The sequence below is a fragment of the Myotis daubentonii genome, chromosome 5 (genome assembly GCF_963259705.1).
Source record: "Myotis daubentonii chromosome 5, mMyoDau2.1, whole genome shotgun sequence".
Classification (NCBI taxonomy): Eukaryota; Metazoa; Chordata; class Mammalia; order Chiroptera; family Vespertilionidae; genus Myotis; species Myotis daubentonii.
This window is the reverse complement of record NC_081844.1, coordinates 21,272,993-21,293,315: the sequence shown is the minus strand read 5'-3', so window position 1 is coordinate 21,293,315 and position 20,323 is coordinate 21,272,993. Positions and strand designations below refer to the sequence as shown.

The 20,323-nt window shown below is 51.4% G+C and overlaps 1 protein-coding gene across 6 annotated transcripts in view; it reads left to right on the top strand.

Annotated features, from left to right (window-relative positions):
• Nucleotides 1–3,927: 3,927 nt before the first annotated feature.
• The window catches only part of LOC132234884 (cytochrome P450 4F3), a 48,519-nt gene continuing 32,123 nt past the window's right edge, over nt 3,928–20,323 (top strand). For 2 of the 6 annotated variants that reach the window (XM_059696418.1, XM_059696414.1), the window contains exon 1: nt 4,051–4,654. In XM_059696418.1, the coding sequence (XP_059552401.1) occupies nt 4,457–4,654 (198 nt within the window). In that variant the 5' untranslated portion in view covers nt 4,051–4,456. The other 4 variants (XM_059696408.1, XM_059696409.1, XM_059696410.1 and 1 more) reach the window with 4 other exon arrangements.

Genomic DNA, 20,323 nt, shown 5'->3' with positions numbered 1-20,323 from the left:
GAGCAGCCCTGACTAAGGACAGTTGGGTGCGCGTTCTGTGCTCTCTCCCAGAGGTCCCGAGGGGGACTGAGCCCCAGGTTCCAACGGTGGGAACTTCCTTTTCAAAGCACCTTTTCCCTGCTGCCCTCCCTTCCCTGCCTCCCTTCCCACTGCCTTACTGGCATCTCCTGGGATCACCTCCCAAAGAAACAACTTACAGTTGAATTTTTGCCTCAGAATAAAGGATTTGCACTTGAATTCTTGTGTCACAGTCGACTTTCGGGGAACTCAGACTAAGGGATGCATGTAGACCTGTGTTTATGCCCAATCCCCAATCCCCACAGGCTGTTGTTATGCCCTTTTTACAAAGGAGGGGCTTAAGGATCAAGCGGGGGAGCGGGGATGTCTTCGAAGTTAATATAACAATAATGATATTTAAATTGACTGAGTACTTCTTGTGTGTCCTTCCCATTCAATATTCTCATTTGATTCTCACAGGTACTGTTATCCTGAGATGGATATTGGGTTCCATAGTGAGGATCAGAGAGGGCAAGTCATTTGCCAAAGTCACACAGCTGGAGAGTGGCAAAGCTGGGCTTTGATTCTGGGCCATCTGACCCCAATCTCAGGGCTGGCACCCCTCTTGGAAGCCCCCCTCCTTGGCAAGGGCTGAGGGAATGGGGGTCATTCACAGCTAGTAATGTCCATGTTGTTTGTACCAGAGGGACCTAAGACTCATTTATAGCTGGTTTCCATGTCTTGATTCTGTCATGAAATAAGAGAAATAATGGCAAACACATGCTTGGTGCTGACCATGAATCAAGGGAGGGTTGTTATAAGCACTTTATTTATTTATCTCCTCTCTCCACATATTGCATGAGCTGATGTAAAAAAAAAAAGTTGTAAGCATAGCCCAGCTAGTGTGGCTCAGTGGTTGAGTGTCGACCTATATGAGTCAGGAAGTCATAGTTGATTCCCGGTCAGGGCACATACCTGAGTTTCAGGCTTGATCCCAATAGAGTGTGTGCAGGCGGCAGCTGATGGATGTCTCTCATTGTTGATATTTCTTTCTCTCCCTCTCCCTTCCTCTCTCTGAAATCAATAAAAAACATTTTTTTTAAGTTGCAAGTGTAAACTTTTAAAGGGAAATTCTTCCATTTCTACTCTCCAGTCCCAACCCAGCAGTTTGGGTTGATTTTTTTTTCTCTTCAGTTTTTACACGTTGCATATATGAACATTTTCCCGTATCTATGCAAACATTTATGCACACATAACCACTTTTTAAAGAGAATTTTTTTTAAAATATATTTTATTGATTTTTCACAGAGAGGAAGGGAGAGAGATAGAGAGCCAGAAACATCGATGAGAGAGAAATATCGATGAGAGAGAAACATCGATCAGCCGCCTCCCGCACATCTCCCACTGGGGATATGCCCGCAACCCAGGCACATGCTCCCGACCGGAATCGAACCCGGGACCCTTCAGTCCGCAGGCCAACGCTCTATCCACTGAGCCAAATCGGTCTCGGCAAAAGAGAATTTTTTTATAAGAGTTTATTTGAGCCAAACTGATGACATATGCCAGGGAGCAAGATCACACAACCATTTTTCTGAGGACTCCAAACACGTTGGGAAATACCCGTTCCAGTTAGCTGTTATTGCGTAACGAGCTGCCGAGACATTCAGTAGCTTCGATTGACAGACTTCACTTTGCTCACCAATTTACAGTTTGGCTGGGCTCCGCTGGAATGGCTGTCTCTACTCCGGTGGTTCTCAACCTTCTGGCCCTTTAAATACGGTTCCTCATGGTGTGATCCAACCATAAAATCATTTTTGTTGCTACTTCATAACTGTCATGTTGCTACTGTTATGAATCGTCATGTAAATATCTGATATGCAGGGTGGTCTTAGGCGACCCCTGTGAAAGAGTCATTCGACCACTGAAGGGGTCGCGACCCACAGGTTGAGAACCGCTGCCCTACTCTATACAGCGTCAGTTGGAGCAGCTTGTCTGCAGCTGGAAGGTCCTCTTCCACAATAACTCGCTCACATGGCTGGCCACCTGGTGCTGGCTGTTGGCTGGGGTCCTCAGTTCCTGCTAACGTAGGGCCTCTCTGTGGGGCGGCTTGGGCTTCCTCTTAACATGGCAGCTGTGTACAACAGGGGTATCCCAAGGGGGCTGGAAGGGAGCTTCAAGTCTTCTCATGATCTGTAAGACTCACCTGGCAACTACACCCAAACCTGTCCCTGAAGTCACTGAGGACAGCTCGGGTTCAAGGAGAGAGGAAGTAGATTCACCTCTGCATCAGTCCAGGTTCTCCAGAGAAACAGAACTACTAGCACAGGTGTCTACCAATCATCTACGTACCCATCTATTCATTATGCATCCATCATCTATCTATTATCTATCTCCATCATCTGTTACTTATCTCCATCATCTGTCAGTCATCTCTCTATATGGCATTAAATGTGTCCTGTGAGCAAATATAGGTGTAAGCTGCCAGCTGTCTTCAAGGCCATCCCTGGCATGACACCGCCTGCACCACGTACTATTGGTTAAGCAACCCAGGCCAGTCCCAACTCAAGGAGAAGGGAAGTAAACTCCCTTTCCTGGGGACAATGGCAAAACGTTTGCAGTCAGCACCTTGGTGGGTCTGAGATTCTGCATTTCCAAGATGCTGCAGGTGATATCCAGGCTGCGGGGCTGAGGACCGCCTTCTGAGTTCTTAGAGCTCATGGCTGCTACGTCCTATTCTTCCCTACAGAGTTAATGAAACCTACTACGTGCCAGGATTCTCTTTCTCCCAAGCTGTCAAACTGAATGGCTTTGTTGTGTGGCTGGTACACATTACCACACCTCTCTAGACCTGTGTTTCTTTTTCTTCTCCTGCTGTTCCCCAGACCTGTCAGGCCAGCCCTGCTGCCTCTCATCCACCCTGGCCCTGCCCTTCACTCTTCTCCAGATGGGCCTGTCAGCAGGGACCCACCCAGCGGAGGAGGAGGAGGAGGAGGAGGGGGGGGGGGCGGGGGGGAATCTAGGGCAGTGTGTCTCACCTGCTGCGGGCTCCAGAACAGGCATCTGGAGCTGGATCATGTAGGACTGGAAGGAATGAGGTGTGTGTGTGTGTGTGTGTGTGTGTGTGTGTGTGTGTGTGTGTGTGTGTTCCCCCAACATTCTATCAGTTGCAGGAGGAAAGTCTGTCCCAATCTTTTCACTCAGCTGCATCCTTCAAATTCACCCTCATTTTGGAGCCTGACCATGGGGACACCTCCTAGGGGCTGAGACCCCTTCACGGGGAAATTTGGGAAGGAGCTGGACAAGCTGTGACCCCTCTCCGGCTCTCACCCCATGGGAAGGCTAAGCCCCAAAGGGGCCAGCACAGCTTGCAGTCTGAGCGAGAGCCAGAGCGAGAGCGAGACAGTAGTCACCGAGGGTCTCCCAGCTCTGCCCTCTCCTGTCTGGACCCTCTTCTCACGGCCCCACAGACCTACCCCCCTCACCTCCAGGCACCCTCTTTCCAAAGGGCCCTTCCGCCCCTGATCCACCCCTGAATCTGATGGGCGAGGCCCCAGCCAGGCTGGGTTCTTTGTTCCTCTTCCCAGCAGGCAGGTGTCAGCTCAGGCCCTGGGCTGCTTGGAGGTAGGACTGCGTGCCCTGGAGGAGCCAGGGAGATGTTTAGGCCAAGACTCACCTGGCAACTAAACAATCAAGTTCAAGTTCTACCTGCTGAACCCTAGGCTTGGAAAGGTAGAAGAGGAAGTAAACTTGGGGGGCCGAGAGTGACCTTTGTCTACACCCGAACCTGTGCCCTGACCCCACTGGAGGGGCCGAGTCCTGAGGTCCCAGCGCTCACACTCTGTGACATTGAGCTGGTTTCTCTCTGGACCCGGCTGGCTCTGGCTTTAAGCTTTGGGTGACTGCCATCAGGGAGGAAACAGCTAGGCACACAGGCATTGGCTGACTCCGCCAAGCCCAGCCTCCCGGAGTTCAGAGGTCGGCCAGGGACTTTGTCCTCCCAGGAGGAGGGCGAGGAGATCTCGTAGGACTAAGTGCTCCAGGCGGAAGGTACGAGGCTAGGCTGACAGGCCTGAGGGCCCTTGGCCTGGGGCAGGGAGGGGCGCTCCGGGGAGCAAGCTGGCCCAGGACGGTGGTTTCCTTGTAATTGGAGCCGCCCCTGGCAACTTTCTGCAGGCTGATTCTTGTTGGGCGTTTCTTCATTCCTCTTTCTCTTTCTCCCTTCCCCTTCTCTATGCCTCCTGCCCTCCTTGTCTCTCTCCCTCTCTGTCTCTCTCTCTTTCTGCCTCTCTCTCCCTCTCCCGCTCCCTCTGAATTTCCCTGGGCCTCCCTTCCCTCCAGAGCCCCCATGCCCTGTAACCTGCCCATGGCCCTCTTCCTCTGTAAGCTGGTCTCTGCCTCTGAGCTCCCCCTTACCGCCCCGTCCTAGGCCCCAGGAGCTCACCCTCTGCTGCCCTGCAGGATGCTGCAGCTGAGCCTGTCCTGGCTGGGACTGGGGCCGCTGGCAGCCTCCCCGTGGCTACTCCTGCTGCTGCTGGGAGCCTCCTGGCTCCTGGCCCGCGTCCTGGCAAAGATCTATACCATGTATGACAACTCTCTTCGCCTCCGGTGTTTCCCGCAGCCCCCAAAGCGGAACTGGTTTTGGGGTCACCTGGGCTTGGTGAGTGTGGGCATCAGGACAAGTCTGGGGTATCAGGGCAGATGTGTTACCAACGAGTTTGGGTTCTTGTCTTCAGATATTTAAAGAATTTAGACCAGGGACACTGATAAAAGCAGCGGCAGATTTATTGGGGAGGAAGAGAGCACAGAGATAAGGTCCCAGGTTCTGCACCCCAAATGTGGGGCTCAGGGGCTTCAGGGCTTGAGAACACAGACATTTCTGGGCCGACCAATCAGGGAGTAGGTTAGCAGGCTTTTCCTTTCTGAAACACTGATATCCAGGTATATGTCCGTGAAGCGAAGCATTCTGGGATTGTGCAGCACTTATTATGGGATGTGGGAAGGGACTTTCTAACCGGGGATGGAGTGTGTCCCTGTGGCTGGCAGCTTGGCTTTAGATCTGAAAAACAAACTTAAAAGAAGTCAGGGAAGTTCCTGGACCGTTGTTTTATAATTACCTATTGATAACGGCCGTAGTTCTGGTAGGGCTTGCCCCATGGAGAAATTTTTGGGAACATTTTATTCTACCGTTTCAGATGGACTCCCCGAAGGGTTGGGGATGGGGCTCAGAGGTTGGGCTGGGGGTGTTGAGGACAGCAGAGCAGTGAGGGAGCCCTCTTTCCTCACGGCCCCCCCCCCCCCCCGGCTCGTTCTTCTCCTCTGTGCACTCCATGTCCCCAAAGCTCTCTTTTTCTTACCCTTCCTCACCCCCAGCCCCCTTCTGTTTGTCTGTCCCCATCCGTGCTCCTCTGAGGGTTTCTCAGGGTGGACTGCAGTCTCCGATGCCAGACCTGAGGCCTCCTTAAGGTCCGCTCACTGCCCGGCTCATCTCTGCTGGGCTCAGGCCAGTGTCTGCTCCTCTCTTGACCTCTGCTTCCCCAAAGAAATGAACTATGACCTCCGCCATCTCCTCCCTCCCCACCTCCCCCCAGGGCACAGCTGGGCCTGAGAAGAGGTGTGGGCAGTCTCTCCTCCTCCCTTCCTCAGGCAATTTTCTTATCTTGCCTCCCACTCCCCAGGTGTATCAATGGGCCCCGTTGCCCAACTTAGATCAAAGTTGACCACTTTACCTTCCAGAAGGGATCCCTCCGGCCTTTGCCCTTCTGGCCGACTTCCTGGGACGGGGCTCCTGGCCCCTTTCCCCATTCCTACCCTTCTCCCCAGAGGCCCTCTGTCCATGCTGCATCCACCCCCTATTGCCACAGTCACACTTTGGACTTTGTCGTCACCTGTAAAGGCGCTGCCTCCAGAGCCACTGATCTGAGTGTTGCATCCCCTGGCCAGAACCCCCTCTTCCTCCCAGCTTCTTTCTTCTCCATCTTTGAGGCCTCCAGGATGTCTAGTCCCTTCCATGCCTCAGTCCGACAGCTTCCTTCTGACCCCACTTCCTTGGACGCATTTAGCTTTGGTTCCATCCTTTGCACATGGGCTACAGTCTCTCGCCAACTGAAGTTTCCATCATGACTCCTTGGACAGCTTCTGCCTGTTTGAGCTCAATCACCACATCCTCCAATCTGTCTCCACGATGATGCTAGAGGAGGTCATGAAACCGGACGAAAGGGTGTCAGCTAAATCCTGACTCACCTCCAGTGCAATCCAACCTGCACAGAACCTCCCGTCTGCATGCTCTTCTGTCTCCTCATGGACAAAGACCTGTCTTCCCTCCTTCCCTCCATCTCCCCACTCGATCCTCACCTGCTCTAGTCTGCTCCACTCTTATCAGGCTCCTCTGAGATGAATGTGAACTCAGGCCCCTAAATCCCATCTCATTCACCTCCAAGCAACTCTGACCTTGCTGACTGCTCTGTCATCTTGCAAGCTCCCTTTTCTCTTGATTCTAGGACAAGTCCCTGCCCTTGTTACCTCCATGTGGCTCCTCTATCCCCAGCCCCAGCTCCTCCTTCATCCTACCTTTCCATGTAGGGATTCACTCCGAGTCCTAACCCTTCCTCTCTCTCCCAAGGCCACCTCCTTACCAAGGGCTTCTAATCTTGAGGAGACCATCAGTTCCTTGCATAAGTGAATCCCAAGTTCACATTTCTCCTGAGTCTGAGGCTCTGTGTCCAGCCCCTTCCTCCCCTCCTCATATGGTGGGGATGTCTCATAAATACCTCATGTCTCCGAGTTGGAATCTGAAATCACGGCTCCATCCCCAGTCCTCATCCCCACCCTGGGTCTAGTTCATCATTCAGTTATCCACATCCCATATAGGGTCCCCTGGCCCCTCTCTTCTCTCACCTACACATCTGGTCGTTCATCACATCTGGCTGTGGTGCCTCCACCACCTTTCCTCAGTCTGTCCCCTCTGAATCCTCCTGCCACACCCCTGGCTCCATCCACCATCATCTTTCTCTGGAAGCCTCACCCAGCTCCCTCTCCGATCTCCTCATTTGGCTTTTGTTTACTATCATCCTCTCTCTCTTTAACCTTGAAGAGATTTTTCTGAAATTGAGTTTAGATCATGCCTCTTCTTGGCTAAAAACTGATGACTGCCTATCCCTCTGAAGATAAAGAATAAATGTTGCCTGCCCTCGCCAGCCCCACCCACACTCAGGACGCTCAGCTCCTGCTTTAGCTCCTCAATGAGCCAAGCCATTCCAGGGCCTTTGCTCATACTTCTCTTTTGACTGGAAGCACTTCTTTTGCCTGGTCGATTCCTCCCATTTTCAGCTCAAATGTAACTTCCTTCTAGAAACCGTCCTTGATCCCCAGACCTTGACTTCTGACTAGGCCTTGCTCACACTTAAACAGTTAATTGTCCAATTATTTGTTCCTTATTCATCTCTCCCATTAGTCAGTGTCACTGGGGGTAGACACAATATCTGTAGTGCCCATGCCAGGAACTGATATACAGTAGGCACTTCATAAATATTTGATGATGTCATGGCGGAGGCCATGCTCTAGGCCTGGATGAACTTGCAATCACCTTTCTTGGTTATCCAAGGCCGAAGGGATGAGCGACCAATTCCTCTCCTCTCCCCAACCCCCAGCTTATCACAGAACAGGATGTCCCAAGCTCATCACAGAACAGAAGGTCCCAAGCTCATCATGAAGGTTGGTTGAGATTCTGGGTCTTAGAATGATCTTAGTTCTGACTCCCCCTCCACGGGCTTGGATGTGGAGGATGGCCTTGGGCACTCTTCCCTCTTCCAGCCCCTCAACTGGTGAGTGGAGTTGCTCTTCCTCTCTGGAGCGATCTTATCGAGTCCTTGGAGAGCAGGGACAGGTCACACAGTGAAAACAACTCATCTTACCTGCCTGGAGCACCGGGGAATTTGTCAGCTCTGATGGGGCATTCCATTCGGAGGGACTGGAGAGGACACCTCACCAGGAGGTGATCCACCCTCCTTCCCCTTCTGGGGACATGGCTTCAGTTTCTCATTTGTAAACGGTACAATTAATGGGCATGTCCATAGCTTCAGGAGAGATAGATAAACAGGACATACTATGAGAGATGATGGGTGGATAGATAAATATAGATAGGTAATAGATAGACAAAAGATGATGGATGGATAGATGACTAGATGATGCATGGATGGATAGATAGATATATAGGTGACTAGATGATGGATGGATAAATGACAGATGGATGAATAGATGGATGAGTATATAGATAGATTATGGATAGAAAGATGATAGATGATGGATAAATTGATGGATAGATTGATAGATATATAGATATAGATTGATAGATGTATAGAGATAGATGATAGATGATGGATAGATAGATGGTTGGATGGATATAAATAGATAAATACATACATAAATACATGCATACATACATACAAACAGAAGATAGATGTATGTGCATCTGTGTATGTACTTACTTCGTTTACTCCCTCTGTTTACCTGTATCTCTGTGTGTTCTTCTCTCTGTCTCTCCTTCACTCTTTCTCTGTTTCTTTTCTTTTTTTTTTTTAAATATATTTTATTGATTTTTCACAGAGAGGAAGGGAGAGGGATAGAGAGTTAGAAACATCGATGAGAGAGAAACATCGATCAGCTGCCTCCTGCACACTCCCCACTGGGGATGTGCCCACAACCAAGGCACATGGCCTTGACCGGAATCGAACCTGAGTCCCTTGAGTCCGCAGGCCGACGCTCTATCCACTGAGCCAAACCGGTTAGGGCTTCTTTTTTTTTTTTTTTTTTAATATATATTATCATTGATTTCAGAGAGGAACAGAGAGGGAAAGAGAGATAGAAACATCAATGATGAGAGAGAATCACTGATCGGCTGCCTCCTGCACGCCCCCCACTGGGGACCCAGCGCGCAGCCTGGGCATGTGCCCTTGACCAGAATCGAACTTGGGACCCTTCAGTCCGCAGGCTGATGCTCTATCCACTGAGCCAAACTGGCTAGAACATCTTTCTCTGTTTCTTTGCTCTTATTTCTCTGTCCATCTCTCCAATTCCCCATCTGCTTCTCCTCATCTCCATATCCTGCATGGCCCCCCAGTGCCCTCAGAATCAATCCCCTGCCTCTACCCACTCGTGATTTCTTGATGCCCTGCTTGATCTGCTCTCCTTTCCACCTTTTCTCTGTGTCCCACCCATTTCACTTTAGCTGCATGGAACTTCTTGCTGCTCATAGCCAGGTGCTGGCTCTCTCATCTCCAGGCCTTTGAGTGGGCTATTCCTTTCCATCATCTATCTATCTATCTATCTATCTATCTATCTATCTATCTATCTATCTATCATCTATCTATCTATCATCATCTATTTGTCTCATATATCTATCTACTTATTTATCTCCTAAAGAAACAGAGAGATAAAGAGAATGAGGGGACAAGGAGAGACACATAGGTAGCTAGACACACAAAAGACCTGAAGAGAAGCTGGCATAGTGAGGTGGAGACGGGTGCAGACCAATAATCCAGGCAGGAGTTAAGGGGTGAGTAGGGTATGGTGAGTAGAGGGTACAGTGGGCAGTTGTTGCAGCTGAGGCCCCCGGTCAGGCCTTGCCTCATCCCCATCCATTCCCAGGTGAAGAGCAATGAGGAGGGCTTGCGGATGATAGAGGAACTGGGCCACTACTTCCGTGATGTCCATCTCTGGTGGGTTGGGCCGCTCTACCCTGTCCTGCGGCTCGTTCACCCTAAGTTTGTTGCCCCCGTGCTCCAGGCCCCAGGTACAGCTCCCAGGAGCCCCCAACCCTAGCCTCTCCCTTGACTCTGCTCCCAGCCCTTCCCACCCCTGGACAGACCAGGTTGAGCAGGAGAATGGGCAATGTTGACAGAGTCCATGACTGTGACACTAACCTGTTGGGTAACTCTGGGAAGGTCCCTGGTTCTCTCTAGTTGACAAAGTCTCTCTTGGCTTTGAGTGGCAGAAACTCAACCTTGTAGATGTGAGTGAAGAAAGGGGAGCTATTGACTGGAAAGCTCAGCTAGAGTTGTCTTCAGTCTGGATCCAGGTCTTCAAACAATGCCATTGGAAATCTGTCTTCGTCTCATAGGTCTGTGTTCTTCTGTGCCAGAGCTCAGCTGCCCTGGAAAAGTGAGCTCATTCCCAGGAAAGATTGCAGGATTCTCTAAACTGGCCTGGCTTGGGTTCCAGGGACCAAGCCCTCACCTAATCACTGTGACTTGATTGCTAAGGCTCAGAGTCATATGCTTAGCTCTGGAGTAGAGGGTGGGTTGGCATGGCCACCCTTCTAATTACTTGGATTGAGAGTGGAGGAGGGATGGGGTCCTGGTTTCAGGAGAAGGGGATGGACACTGGACAGGCAGATACCAGATGTCCATCCACCAGCAACCTTGGTATGTGGGCACTTCCTGGGTGAGGAATCAGGCTCAGAGAGGCATAGTAACTTCTCAAGACCACAGAGCATGTTGAAGCTTTCCTCTTAGCCCTGTGTGTTTTCAGCTGCCCTCGCTGCCTCTGATGGGAGGAACCCTAAGCTAGAAGGTGATTTGGGACGGGAAGACCAATGGCCAGACTATTGTGGGGGAAGATCCACCAGACCCCCGGTTGGTGACCTGTGTCTGGTTGGCCCTGGGGGCCTGGTCTAGAGGGAGTAGTGGCAGTTCTTCATGGTGAGTGGAGCTCAGTGTCTGGGAGGGGCAGCATCCTCTATTCCCTTTAAGGACAGAGGAGCCCCTGACTTAAGCACTTAATGCTGAGTATAAGGTAGAGGAGAATACTGAGAAAGTCTGGGTCATACCTGTGTCATGTCTGAGACATTAATGGGACCATATTTAAGTCCTAACTGGGGCCTGTTTGCGGGACATACTGAGGTCATGTCAGACTGTCTTTGGATCCATGTCAGAGCATGCTGTATTATGTCATGGCATGCCATCCATGTTGGAGTCATGTCAGGATATGTTAAAACGTTTGATCCATGTCAGATGTCCTAAGAGATGTCAGAGAGTGCTGGGGCAGACAGGGTGTCGTAGGTCCCTGTAAAGGCATTTTGCAGAGTGCTGGACTGTGCTCGGGTGTGTAGAACATGTTGGATCATGTAGGATCCATGTCAAGGTGTGTTGAAGCACGTGGTGCCATGTTGGGGTGAGTCTAAGCATGTAGGACGGTGTCTTTGGGCTCTGCCTTTGCTCTGCTCTGTGTTGCAGCCTGGTCTGGTCCTCCCGTGGCTCCCTCCTCCTCCCCATTTCCTCTGCCCTTGTCCCATTTCTGCCATGATGGGTTTGGAGGGGGAATGCAGACCCCTGGTTCTTAGCCTCCTCCCCTTGCTCAAAGTCCCTCTCTTCCTCCCTCCATTGCCCCTGATGGTCCGCATTCATGTCAGCTGCCGTCGCCCCCAAGGACATGGTCTTCTACAGCTTCATGAAGCCCTGGCTGGGTGAGTCACTGAGGGAGAAGCAGGGTGGGGACACCCTTGGGGGACCAGGAGAAGGTCCTACCTTGCCCACTCCCCGTGGCTGCCTCTACCAGGGGATGGGCTTCTGCTGAGCGCCGGTGACAAGTGGAGCCACCACCGCCGCCTGCTGACTCCCGCCTTCCACTTTGAAATCTTGAAGCCCTACATGAAGATTTTCAACAAGAGCACAGACATCATGCACGTGAGTTCCTTAAACCCAGGGACCCAGCTGGAGCCTTGGGAAAGGAGGAGTGGCCTCAGGCATATGTGGTCTGGAGTCCCTGCTCTACTGGATGGCTAGGGGGCCCTTGCATTTCCTCTCTAAGCCTCAGTTTCCTCATTTGTACACTCGAGATAACAACCCCTTTTTAATGGTGGTCAAGAGGATGGCACTAGCGCTCAGAGAGGCTGTAGTATCCAGTCTGCCCACTGAAGCCCTCTAGGTTCAAGACGGCAATGATAAAGATTGAATAGTCGCTTTTTTTGCACAACACACCCCCTTAAAACTCATGGATCTGAGAAACAATATTTGTTATTGCTCGTGAGATGCTGGGTCAGTTGAGTAGTTCTTCTTGTCCCGGCGGGAATCACACACTGCCTGTGGTCATGGCTGGGTTCAGTAGACAGCTCTGCTGACCCAGGCTCCGCCCTGTCACATGTTTGCGGCTTAACTTGCTGTTGGCTGGTCTAGGATGGCATTTGCCTTTCGTTTTCTAGTAGGCCAGCTCGCTTGCATGGTGGAGACCACATTCCAAGAGAACAAGCAGAAACATGTAGTGCTTCCTGAAGCTGGTTTCAGAATCAGCACACCATCATTTCCATCGTCTTCTATTGGCTGAAGCAAGTCCCACATCCAGCTCAGATTCAAGAGGTGCTCCCGCCTAACGGAAGCACTGCAGTGTCTCATTGCAAAGGATGAGGATGTAGGGACGGGCAAAGAAATGGAAACTTTTTTTGCAGTCATTTCCCATTTGATCATTTGATAATGATGGTCATTATCAAATGGGAGTAGTCATTTTGGTAGTCATTACCACTATGATAATGTTGAAGACGAAAGTGATAGCTAACAGTTACTTCACACTTACTGAATACCAAAAAACCGACGAGCCAAGTCCATTGCATATGTTGTATAATTTAATTTTCAACAACCATACGAGGTAGAGATGATAATTATGACCACTTTACAGGTGATAAAACAGAAGGTCAGTGAGATTAGGGAGTTGCCCAAATTCACAAAGCTAGTAAGTGAGCTATGAGTGGTGGATCAAGAATTTTAAGCTAGCCCGACCGGGCTCAGTGGTTGAGCGTTGACCTATGAACCAGGAGGTCCTGGTTCCATCCCGGTCAGGGCACATGCCTGGGTGGTGGGCTTGATCCCCAGTGTGGGGCGTGCAGGAGGAAGCCGATCAATAATTCTCTCTCATCATTGATATTTCTATCTCTCTCCCCCTCTCCCTTCCTCTCTGAAATCAGTAAAAAACATATATTAAAAAAAGAAGAATTTTAAGCTGGTTTTTCTGACACAAAAACAGGTTATCTTAAGTTGACTGAAGATTTGACAGGTGGAGCCTAGAAAAGGACAATGATCTTGAACCCAAGTATCCTGACTCTCAGCCATGGGGTCACTCCTACTCAAGCCTGGTCCTCCCTGAGATGGGTGCCTGGGGCAGAGGACCAAGAGGCAGGGTCCGGGGACTCCATCAGGTGGTTGGGTTGGGGAAGGGCTCGGGGAAGCCTCAGCTCTATGCCCTTCTCTGTCCAGGCCAAGTGGAAGCGCCTGGCCTCAGAGGGCAGCACCCGTCTGGACATGTTTGAGCACATCAGCCTCATGACCCTGGACAGTCTGCAGAAATGTGTCTTCAGTTTTGACAGCAACTGCCAAGAGTGAGTCTCTTCCCTGGGAGCATGAGCCATGGCCCCAAGGGAGTAGATGGAGAGGGGGATACTGACCAGGGCAATCATAAGGGCCTTCCTGGAGGAGGTGGGTCAGGGCTGGGCATTGAAGGATAAGGTTAGGGAAAGAAAAAGAGTGATCCCTTCAGGTAGGTAGAACCGTTTGCTAAAGGCCAGGAGTGTGTGAAACAGTGAGGAGACATCTTGGAAATGAGGTTGGAGAGCGTGGCAGGGGCTGGATCTTAATGACATTGAAAAGCTAGGCAAATAGGTAGAATTTTATCCTGAGATATCCAGAGAGCCATGGGAGGTGTTTGAACAGATGAGAGTTGTGGTCAAAGCCGAGCTTAGACGTCTGAGTCTAGAGATGATGGACTGTTCTGTAGACACAGGATGCAAGGAGACCATGAACAGGAGAACTGAGCTTGGTGGAGAAAATGGGGCATATTTGAGAGAAACCAGAATGGGCAGGGCCAGATATTGCACAGGAAGAGAGGAGGTGAGCATGATTCCTAAGCTTTGTCTTGGGGTCTAGGACATGAGGCAGCTCATAGAGATAGAAGCATGTTTGGGGGGCGTCCTTTTCTAGATTGAACGTGGTGTTGGGGTCTGGCTGGGAGGGCCTCCCAGGGTTTCATGTGTGTTAAGGAGCTGGTTTGTCTGTCCTGGTCCTGCAGGTATCCCAGCGAATATATTGCTGCCATCTTGGAGCTCAGTGCCCTGGTGACAAAGCGGGCCCAGCAGATATTCTTGCACCTGGATTTCCTGTACTACCTCACCCCCGACGGGTGGCGCTTCCGCAGGGCTTGTGAACTGGTGCACAAGTTCACAGACGCCGTCATCCAGGAGCGGCGGCGCATCCTCATTAGTCAGGGTTCTCATGCCTTTCTCAAAGCCAAGGCTAAGACCAAGACTTTGGACTTCATTGATGTGCTCCTGCTGGCCAAGGTGGGCTTCTCTGGGATCTGAATTCAAGAGGTAGAATGGACCCTGATTTCAAGTGTCAGATGGAAGAACCTGGACTTGAAGCAGAGAGCACTGGGGAGCCATGGAGGGTGCTTGAGGGAGGGAGGAATGGGTTAGAGATAAGCAGTAAACATTGCTGTAGAAGGCTGTCTGGAAGGAGTAAACAGGAGGCAGGAGACCAGAGAGAAAACGCATGGGGTGTGCTCTGGAGATGAAGAGGGAAGGACCCTGCATGGATGATGGAGCTTCAGGGACTATTTCAGGTCAGACACGCATCCTCAGAGCCGGTGTGATTTGAGGCATTTTGCCCTTTCTCAAGGATGAAAATGGGAAGGGACTATCAGATGAGGACATCCGAGCTGAGGCTGATACCTTCATGTTTGAGGGTAAGGGTCCTAGCGTGGGATTCCAGAGGGGGTGGGGTCTCTCCATCCCAGGGACTTGGCAGGTGGGCCTTAGTTCACCCCATCCTGCCCGATCCCCCCCCCTCCCTCCCTGAGGGCCTTAATAGGAGGGCACGGCCCACCCTCTGGTGCTGCAGTAGCCCAAAGACCCAAGCCTGTCTGACTGCCTCCCAGGCCATGACACCACAGCCAGTGGCCTCTCCTGGGTCCTGTACAACCTCGCAAGGCACCCAGAATACCAGGAGCGCTGCCGGCAGGAGGTGCAACAACTCCTGGGGGACCGTGAGCCTCAAGAGATTGAATGGTGAGTGCAGGTCCTCCTGGCCTCTTCCTGAGCCCCTCCCATTGGCTCTGCCCCCAAAGTGGGGAAGAGGGAAGATCTCCTGGTTGATTCTGTCATTGTGTCCTCCCGTGTAGTGGGAATGGAAGCAGAGTCCAGAGGCAGGGTCTGGTACCCAGCCTGGATAGCAGGACAAAGGTTACAGGCTTTTGGGGACAGAAAGACCTGAGTGTCCACATTTCTTGCCCCACTAACTTGCTTTGTGACTTTAATAAAATCAGTTTCCTTTTCTCAATGCTACTTTCCCGCCTCTGTAGTGTGTGTGTGTGTGTGTGTGTGTGTGTGTGTGTGTGTGTGTGTGTGGTGTGTGAATGTCGCCCCCGCAGGGCTGCTTGGAGAATTGCAACAGTGTGTAAAACAGATGCCACCCAGCAGGTGATCAGTAAATGAACTTCTCCTCCCTTCCCTTGCATTTCTGCCTGAAGTTGCAAGACCTCAACTCCCCTTAATTTTTGCTCTTTTCTTGAATCCCTACCTAATCGTCTATCCCAGGGATTCCCAAGAAATCTTTAGGGGTAAACATCACCCATGTTTTCATTCAGTAAACAGGTCCACACTGCCTGTCCTTTCCCAACTCAGTGTCTAGTCCCATCTGAGTCCTACCTGGGCAAGGCTGAGGCTGGAAGAAAAGGAGGTGAAACTGAGTTGTGCAACAACAAAGATGAATTCACCACCTTGAGTGAATAGGGCTCCTGGCCAGGGGGACAGCTTGTGCAAAGGCCAGGTCAGAAGCATGCAGGAGTGAGCCTGGCATATTGGCGGGGGGGGGGGGGGGGGGGGAGGGCGGGGGAGGCGGGGAGCGGGGCGGGGGGGGGGGCGGGTAGAGGTGGCTGGATCCTTGTGACATAGAGGGACTCCTGATGAGACTGAACTGGTGATGGAAGCCCCCTTGGAGTGCTTTGGAAACTATGTTAAGGGTGTCCAAGGGTGTTACTTCAATTCTTTGGGAAGTCAATCTAAACTAATAAAAGAGAAAGATGCCCTAGCCAGTTCGGCTCAGTGGATAGAGCATCAGCCTGTGGACTGAAGGGTCCTGGGTTCGATTCTGGTCAGGGGCATGTGCCTTGGTTGCGGGCACATCCCCAGTGGGGGGTGTGCAGGAGGCAGCTGATCGATCTTTCTCTCTCATTGATGTTTCTATCTCTCTATCCCTCTCCCTTCCTCTCTGTAAAAAATCAATAAAATATATTTAAAATATATATATGTTAAAAAAAGAGAAAGATGCAAATTGACCACACCTTCATGATGCCCACCAGCCAATCAGGAGTGAATATGCAAATTAACCCAACAAAGATGGTGGGCTAATTTGCATACGCAGGCCCTGAGCAGCCGGGGCAGGGCAGGAGGCTTGTGTTGTCACCATGACAATGATGCAGGCGTTCCACACCGCCCCAGCTGCTGCTCCAGGCCACTGGGCAGCGTGGGAGGGTGGAAAGGCGGCTCCCGGATGGAGTAAAGGTGGAAAGGCGGCTCCGGCTGGAGCAAAGGTGGTGCCGGCAGCCAGGGGAAAGAAGGCCCATTCTTACACAAATCTTTGTGCATTGGGCCTCTAGTATTGGATAAAAGGTAAAAGTGGGCAGGGATGCTGCCATTAGAGTCTCACATTGGTCAGGCAGCAGTAGCCACCTGCTCAGTCATTGGCTAGGGGCTGCCCAGGTACGTGTGGCCTTGGTGTGAATGCTGCAGCAGGGCCTAGAGACCCTATAGCTTGAGGCTGTCAGCTAGCTGTTCTCCTTGCAGCTGTAAAGCAGACTCTTTCTTGAAGGGAGAGCCATGACTAACGGAGGGCAATGGGGAACCATGGGAGATGTTTGAGCAGTGGAGGGACAGGTCAGATGCGGGCCTTAGAAATATCTCTCTGCAACTACAGGGGCATACTGGAGGGGATGAGCTGGGCCCTGGGGGTCCGGGGTCAGATTCTAGGCCAAGAGCTGAAGGATGGAAAGGAGATATTACACGGGATAAACATTTTTGAGGCAGTATCCTCAACTTCAAGGCTTTGCTCAGCACAGCAGTCCTGTGAGATGGAGAAGTGTTTTTCTCCCAACTTCAAAAGATTATGTACTTGGTGAAATTCAAATAGTACAAAATATTTTACAATGAATAGAAGCCTTCATCTTTTTTCTCCCAGCTTTATGGAGATATAATGGACATATAACACTGTGTACTAGTAAATTCAAGGTGTATAATGTGATGATTTATGTGTATACTAGAGGCCCAGTATACAATTTCGTGCACCAGTGGGGTCCCTCGGCCTGGCCTGTGGGATCGGGCCGAAACCAGCTCTCCGACATCTCCCAAGGGATCCCGGATTGTTAGAGGGTGCAGGCCAGGCCAAGGGACTCCACTGGTGCATGAATGGGGCTGGGGAGGGATGCGGGAGGTTGGCCAGCCGGGGAGGGACTGCGGAAGGGCTCCAGGGTGTGTCTGGCCTGTCTTGCTAAGTCCCGATTGGCTGGACCCCAGCAGCAAGCTAGGGAAGAGCACTGCCCCCTGGTGGTCTGTGCACGTCATAGCAAGTGGTTGAGCAGCCTTAGCATATCATTAGCATATTACTCTTCGATTGGTTGAATGGCGGGCTGGTCGACCAGACACTTAGCATATTAGGCTTTTATTATATAGGATTGTACAATGAATACAATAAGGTTAGTTAACATGCTCATCACCTTGTATAGGGAGTAGATGAGGATCTGGTTCGTTTCATTTCCACATTGTCGATTGTCTGAGCACCTTCTATCAAACTTTCCATCTATCGCCCAGGGAGTTTTGAGGCCTCCTTTACCAGGTGCTAACATTTCACTTATGGATTTGCGGTCTCTGAGCTTTCTCTATTCTGTCTCATGGGTGTTTCCTGTTCTTGCAACAATACCACACTGGTGTTTTGTTTTTTTATTACTGCATTTTTGTGATGGATTTTAATATCTGGTAGACTGAATTCTCTTTCTTGGATCTTTTATTTTTAAATTGACCTAGCTCTTAATGAACTTTAATTCTTTCAAATTGGATAACAGCCAAGTTCCCAAAAAACCACAAGTAGATTTTTATCGGATTGCATTAAATATATTGATTCATTTAGATGGAATTGACACTTTCATAGTAGGTCATCCAACCTTAGAGTGTGGAGTGGATCTTAGTTATTCAAATAGCCTTCCAAGTCCATCATAGAGAGATGTGTTTTTGCTCTGAGGTAATGATATAATTTAAAGAGCTTTTTAGGCAAATGTACTAATGCTTTTAAGAATACCGTGTGAGTGTTGTGTTTTGCTCAGAAATGGTTCTAAAAATACCAGCCTACTTTTTAAATTATTATTCTTTTTTAAAAAAAATATATATTTTATTGATTTCAGAGAGAGGAAGGGAGAGGGAGAGAGAGAGAGAAACATCAGTGATGAGAGAGAATCATTGATCAGCTGCCTCCTGCACACCCCACACTGAGACTGGAGCCCGCAACTGGGCATGTGCCCTTGGCCGGGAATCCAACCGTGACCTCCTGGTTCATAGGTCCACGCTCAACCACTGAGCCACGCCGGCCCGGGCAGCCTACATTTTCTTTAGCAACTTTTGTCATTTCGACTTTCTGATGCTTACATTTTTGGTTCACCTGGAATTTATTTTGGTCTTGGGGTGAGGTGGAGAGAGGATCTCCGGGGGCAGGAGCCTGGGGTGTCTGGTGCTGCTGTGGGTGGATAACCCTTGTGGGTCCTTAGGGACGACCTGGCCCAGCTGCCCTTCCTGACCATGTGCATCAAGGAGAGCCTGCGCCTGCACCCCCCGGTCACCGTCATCTCCCGCTGCTGCACCCAGGACGTCTTGCTCCCCGATGGCCGGGTCATCCCCAAAGGTGCTGGCCGTGACGGGGTGGTGGTGGGGGTGCTGGTCCCTCAGCGGGGACCTCGTTCTGACTGCCCCTCCTCCCCCCCGCACAGGAAACATCTGTATCATCAGCATCTTCGGGGTTCATCACAACCCGTCAGTCTGGCCGGACCCTGAGGTGCTGCCCCTTCCCTCTCCCCGCCCCCTCGCCCCCCGTGGGCCCTGGTGATGGGGAGGGAGCCTGACCCCGGACAGCAGACACGCCCCTTCCATCGTATCCACGTGCTTTTCTGGGAATGCCTGGGTGTCCGGAGAAACCCATCCAGCAAGCCTGCCCCTGCTCGCCCCCAGGTGTACAACCCCTTCCGCTTCGACCCAGACACACCCCAGAAGAGGTCGCCTCTGGCATTTATCCCCTTCTCGGTGGGGCCCAGGTGAGGCCAGCGGGTGTCCGACGCGGGGGTGGGGGTGGCCAGCCAGCCTGGGGTCCCCGGGCGCGGTTACCCCCTTCTCTATCCCTGCAGGCGGAAGTGGGGCGCGGACACCATCTGAGCCCCTCTCCCTCTGGCCCCCAGGAACTGCATCGGGCAGACGTTCGCCATGGCCGAGATGAAGGTGGTCCTGGCGCTCACGCTGCTGCGCTTCCGCGTCCTGTGCGACCAGGGGGAGCCTCGCAGGAAGCCCGAGCTCATCCTGCGCGCGGAGGGCGGCCTGTGGCTGCGGGTGGAGCCGCTGGGCGCCGGCCCGCAGTGACCCTGCACACCTCCCCTTGCAGGTTCCCAGGAAAAAACTGTGCTGTCACCTCTGCTCCAGCCTCACTGAGTCTGCAGCGGGCGCTTGGGCCTGCGGGCACCCGGGAGCGGGTGAGGCTGGGTGGAGGGGTCCGGTGTCTCCAGCCCACCGCAGGGCCCACACTGATCGCGGGCTCTCCCTCAGCCCAAGCACGGACTTTATCGCCTGGGTAGTGGGGAGCCATGGGAGGTGTTTGAGCAGGAAGGAACCAGGTTGAAGGACGGATCTAAGGGGCACATTTGAGGCCCTGAGTCACACAGGAGAACCCAACGTGACGCTACACACACTGGCCACCCTGACCTCAGTTCCGATCTCCTAACATACCCAGTCTTTTCTCATCTCAGAATCCTTCGCAATGTTCCTATGGTTGCCCTGTTACAATGTTTACTTAAACATGACAAGCCCGATTGCCTTATAGTTTGTGCCTGATCATTGCAATGACTGTATCTGTTATATTGTCCGTTGTTTCTGCTGACTTTCATGCATAGGGTCAGGGTTCTTGTGTGTCTAGTTATCTTTTCCTGGATAAAGGCTATCATATTTGAAATAATATTTGTAGAATTTGGAGAAGGCAGCTTTCTGTGAGAAGAGTCCTGGGAGCTCTGCTGGTTGAGGATTAAGTGAAATGAGAGGCCCAGTGCA